At 35.1% G+C, this 5,587-nt stretch overlaps 1 protein-coding gene across 1 annotated transcript; it reads left to right on the plus strand.

Annotated features, from left to right (window-relative positions):
* Positions 1 to 507: 507 nt before the first annotated feature.
* On the plus strand, positions 508 to 1,884 carry LOC111636823. Its single transcript, XM_023382164.1, has one exon. The coding sequence runs from the start codon at positions 508 to 510 to the stop codon at positions 1,882 to 1,884; it is 1,377 nt and encodes a 458-aa protein (XP_023237932.1).
* The last annotated feature ends 3,703 nt before the right edge of the window (positions 1,885 to 5,587 follow it).

Below are 5,587 nucleotides of genomic sequence, written 5' to 3' on the forward strand. Positions count from 1 at the left end.
ATACAGAGTTTACTAGATCGAAATAAGTATTGCTGCAGTATCAGTCTGGATATTCAAGGGGCCTTTGACCATGCATGGTGGCCCCTTATCCTAAGAACATTAAGAAGGGCAAAATGTCCTAAGAACATATATGAAATAGTAACTAATTACTTAAGTGACAGAAAGATCATCTATCATGCTGGAGGCTCTAATATACAGAAAGTTCTAAATAGAGGATGCCCACAGGGGTCTAATTCAGGACCCCTGTTCTGGAATATAGTATATGATAATTATTTAAAGGCTTATAAAGGAGAAGGCATAGTTGAACTAGCGTATGCTGACGATACAATCATAATATTTGGCTCGAATTCTAGACGAGAGATTGAAGATAAAGGCAATACAGTATTAAAATTAATATCAGAAAAGGGAAAATAGCTTAAGCTCTACTTTAACCCTAGAAAAACAAAAGCAATAGTATTTACAAGGGGAAGAACCCCAGATTTTTATAAGCGAACACCTACAATTAAAATGGAGGGACACAGTATTAAGGTAGAGAAAGAGATAAAGTACCTAGGTGTGGTGCTAGATCACCGGCTTACTTGGATGCCGCATGCTACCTATGTAAGAACTGTAGGTGCAAACCTATTTAATGCACTAGCCAGAGCGGCCAAGGCTAATTGGGGCCACAGCAAAGAGGCCATCGCTATTATCTATAAAGGTGCATTTATTCCTAAAGTAACATATGCCGCAGGAGCATGGTATAAAGCTGCAGAAAAGGGCAGCATAAAAAGGAAGTTAAGAAGCGCACAACGGACGGCATTACTAAGGATGACAAGAGCGTACCGCACGACATCGACCGAGGCGTTGATGGTGATAGCTGGTACAACGCCAATAGACATGATCCTACGTGAAAAGGCAAAGGCATATATGTGCAGGAGAGGGTACTCTATAAACATTAAGAATGAAACTTATAAAGGAACAGAATATGAAATGCAAGCAACGGCAATGATGCTACCAAGACCTTATAATCGGATGGCAATAAATATAGCAACAAAAGAGGATAGAAGTGATATTGATATATACACTGACGGATTTAAGGTAGAGGGCCAGGTTGGAGCCTCCTTCCTGGTCATAAAAGACAATGAGGAAATCTACCAAGATCAATTCAGATTGGACGACAGATGCTCAGTGTATCAAGCAGAACTGTTTGCAATATTACAAACTATAAGATGGGTTATCTCAACCCGATTGTCTGGCTCAATAATTATAAACACTGATAGTAGTGCTGCCATACACACACTTAAGCAGTTCAATGACAAGAATATGATGGCTTTCGAAGCCAAGAAACTAATAGAAGAATATGGCTTAAAGATCAAAATAAGATGGGTGAAGGCTCATATAGGAATTGCAGGAAATAAAAAAGCGGACGCACTGGCCAAAGAGGCCGCGTCATTAACAGAAACCACTTACAATAAAATTCCAATATCTTATATTAAAAGATTACTACGGCAAGAATCAATAGACGAATGGCAAGAAGAGTGGAGTTATAGCATGAAAGGGAGACACACCTTCTGGTTGCTTCCCAATATAGAAGAAAGAATCAATGACTTAAGATGGCTCTCAAGTGACTTTATAACCACACAACTTTTGACTAACCATTGTAATACCAAAGAATATTTAAAAAGAATCGGAAAGCAGCAAGACACTCAATGTGAATGCGGAAAGGGAGAACACAGTTTAGACCATGTAATTAATGAGTGTACAAAGTACGAAATGGAAAGGATACAGTTACTATCACTAGTCAAAGGAACCTTAGACATTTCAAGCTTGGATTTATACATGATTATACGGGCTAGGGATCTGGTCCAGGAGGTGAAAACCTTCACGCGAACAATAATGTCGTGAATGGGGGAGCGAGCTGCTCCCTTTGCGACAGTGTCCCAATCTTGTAAAGGCAAGCAGCCTATGCACCTATAATGTAATATATTTTAATTGTTTGTTATAAGTATATATTGTTTAATAGTTCAATTAATAAAGTAAGCGTTTCCCTTGTTGTGCTGATAGCGGGACAAGGGTGACTCTGATCCCCGCAATGGGGAAATGATGACGATCTAATGAAAAAAAAAAAAAAACACGTCCGATCGATCGAAAGGCTAATTTAAATTCCAAAATAATATTTCTAAGCTGAATAAATTTTAAAATTAGCTTTTAAAAGTAAATTAATTATCGATTCTAGAAACGAGTTAACGAGTACCGGGTAGCGCCACGGATTAACAGATTTTAAAAATTTTTACGTGACAAAAACAATCGAACCATATTTTATCGACAAGATTACACGAACACATTATATTTTCGCCTAAAAATGAAAATTTGACTTATCTATAAGCTATACAGTCTGTAACTTAAGAATAAACACATTTGTTTTTTAAAATTAATTTAAATTTAATTTATTACTTAACAATAAAAGTTTTAAAAGATGATTTTATATATTAAATAAATAATTTATACAAAGTTTTAGATTTTGATTGTAACAAAATTATAAACACAGTATTAAGAAATAACAATTAAAAATTGTTTGTATATTTTGAAACCTTATCTTTTGATGAAATTAATCGAAATATTCTATCCGGCATTGAGTTTACTAATTTTTAAATTTTTCCTTCAGTTAGTGCTTCCATTCTTCCATAATTTTCAATTTTAGTTCATTTATACTGTTATAATGATTTCCTTTATAGACAGCAAATGTTTGGCAGCCCATAGATTTTTAATGGGATTCATATCTGGATTTCTAGATGGCCAATCGATTACCTCAAATTTTTTTCAAGCCATCCTTTTGCTGATTTTGAGGCATGCTACCTTTAAGAAGTGTCGCCATCGTCGTATCCACAGTCAGTTCTGACTTATTTGTTACAAGGCATTTCTGTAATTTTATCACCCACTTTTTACCATGGGATTCCGGCTCCCTGCTCGATTTACCGGATATAAATAAAACAAAATCGTCTGCGTAAGCTATTTACTCTACAACATTCAGTCAAAACCCTGAGGCAACGTTCAAATACAAAATTACAGAGGACGGGTTTGAGAACCGACCCCCGGGGATAGTTTCCATTTACCTTCCACATCGTTTGTCATCCTCCTCGTACATAACTTCTCTATATGATAAATAGTCCCGTAGTAACTATTATAATTCACCGGAATAATTTATATACACCAATTCCTTTAAAGGCATGGGCGATCGAAAGCACTTTTAATATAAAAAAATCTATCAAGAACGTATTTGTTACAAGACTTTTCAACCACTTCTCGGAGACGCATTAATTTATCTTCCGTTGAGCATCCTCTCTTAAAACTGTACTGGTAATCATTATTATACCTATTTATTTATACCTCTTTATTATACGCTCAAATACTTTTTCTACCAACGGTACTAAACATATTGGCCTATACGACCTTACATTAGTCTTAACCATATTACCACCTTTATATATTATTACCGCTTTTTCCTGTTTCCAACAGTTAGAGAAGACACCACACACTAAACATGTCTGATATAACCTTCTCATATGAGACCTTAAGTCACCATAACCTTCTTTAATTACCTTGTTAGTAATATTGTTGGTCCCGGGGGCTTTTCTACTCCTCGAAGCCTTAGCGGCTACGTCAACGTTATTGTCAGTTACCTCATCGACACAGGGAGTACAATAAGTACTCTACTACTGATGTCCAATTCAATAACTCATTATTATCACAATTGATATTAATCAATAGCTGAGTAGTCTCGAGCATTTTAGTTAAAATTTTATAGAGCATATTCCAGGGATGACCTTCAGTTTTTCATATCTTTGCCTCTCTATACGAGAAATGTACTTATACCTAGGTAAATATCGATGTAAAAGAATACCACGTGACTATTTATGACCGGTCGAATAGGCAATCGTCCTCTATAGCTATGTATTAGTATCGCGTTACTTCGTCATAGAATTGCGATCCTCTCGATTCGAACGAGCTTTTCTTCTCGACCTATACAATGCTAATATTTTGATGCTTATAGGCCTATATGTACAAAGGAACAATCGTCGAAAAGTCACATATTACTATCCGTAATAACGGTTCCATATGTGATTTATAGTTTGTCAGTTACATAGTCCCAAGCGTAACATAGCGCTCCAGCAAATCGGAAGTGTCTTTATTTCTCCGACGCTTCCGAGATTTGAGAGAAGACTAAAAGCACTTATAGCATATTTTGAGTGAAATGTTCGTGGTAATGCGCATATTTTAAATTATTCCTTGTTTTATACACGTAGGTTCTTTCCATATAAATTACGTCACGCAGATTTTGCTTTGGAGTATATATAGGCCTAACTTACTTAATAATGAAATGTTCTCCTAAATTGTTTGGTAAAAGAATTAAGAGGATGGTCCCTGCGCTCTCTTCGTTCTTTCGCTGCACGAACGTAAATCAATCGTTTAAATATTTCGTGACGAATCATCGATTCTCTACACCGCCGAATGTACTTTAATTCGTGAGAGAAAAAAATGCTTTTAACGATTATAATGTAAGTATTTTACATAAACAGATTAGACAGAGTTTTGTAAATAATTTTAATAAGTAAAAATTCTTTGCAAATAAATACATTTGTCGTTGACTACAACTATAACACTAAACTTATGGAACTCAAAATTATGTATGAACGCTGCGTTGCGGCACCCAAACAATTAAGCAGTGCCGCAAAAATTTTATTGCACGACTCTTTGGCACGGATGCCACAAACACTGTGTTTATACGAGATTTTCAGTTTTATAAGTGTAGTGTTATAAATGTAGTCTAAACACAAAATACCCTATCACAATTCGTTTATAATTAACTATTTTGTTATTCATGGAAATTTCCACTTATGTGCCAAACTTCCATACGTGCCATAATCGTCTATATTATAAACTAATTGCATAATATACTATTAAGAGTCGATTAACGCTTTATCTCACTGTTAAATGTATTTATTGATTGTAATATAAAATGATACAAAAATAAGTTCTGAGGTTATCTATTTAATTCACGCTTCCAAATTATATTTTTTATACGTCTTGGTTTCCTATATCGGAGAAAAACGATGAAAATCAGTAGAGTGAGGTATTCCCCTCCTCTCCTCGTTTTTTCCTTTTACTTTCGCTGCTGTTTGAATGTGGGAAATCTCGCTTACGCCTGACTAACGCAGATGGGATTCTAATGACGAAATTAATCCTTCGAGAAGAGTCGTTAGATCACCCGGTCTATGAACTATCCATCTTTAGTATTTGCCAAAATCAGCGGAAGATAAATGTTTTCAGCAGGTGCGCTGCAATTACTGGAGAAGCGGAGATCGAATATTTTTAATGCATGCTATATGGCCTTCAATTTTCTATGTGAATTTTATTATACGAAGAAAAGATTTTTCGGCCAAAAACCGGGACGTTTAGGACATAACAACGACCGACACTCGACATAATAGTACAATTATTATTGCAATATAAATATAGCACAAATTATATTGTATTGTATAACATTGTATTATTAAAAATACCGGTAATAATATTAAATATGTTTTTCAATTCAGAAATTTATCTGTCG

Source organism: Centruroides sculpturatus, unplaced genomic scaffold (genome assembly GCF_000671375.1).
Source record: "Centruroides sculpturatus isolate CEXI.00-Female unplaced genomic scaffold, Cexi_2.0 scaffold975, whole genome shotgun sequence".
In the NCBI taxonomy this organism is placed as follows: domain Eukaryota; kingdom Metazoa; phylum Arthropoda; class Arachnida; order Scorpiones; family Buthidae; genus Centruroides; species Centruroides sculpturatus.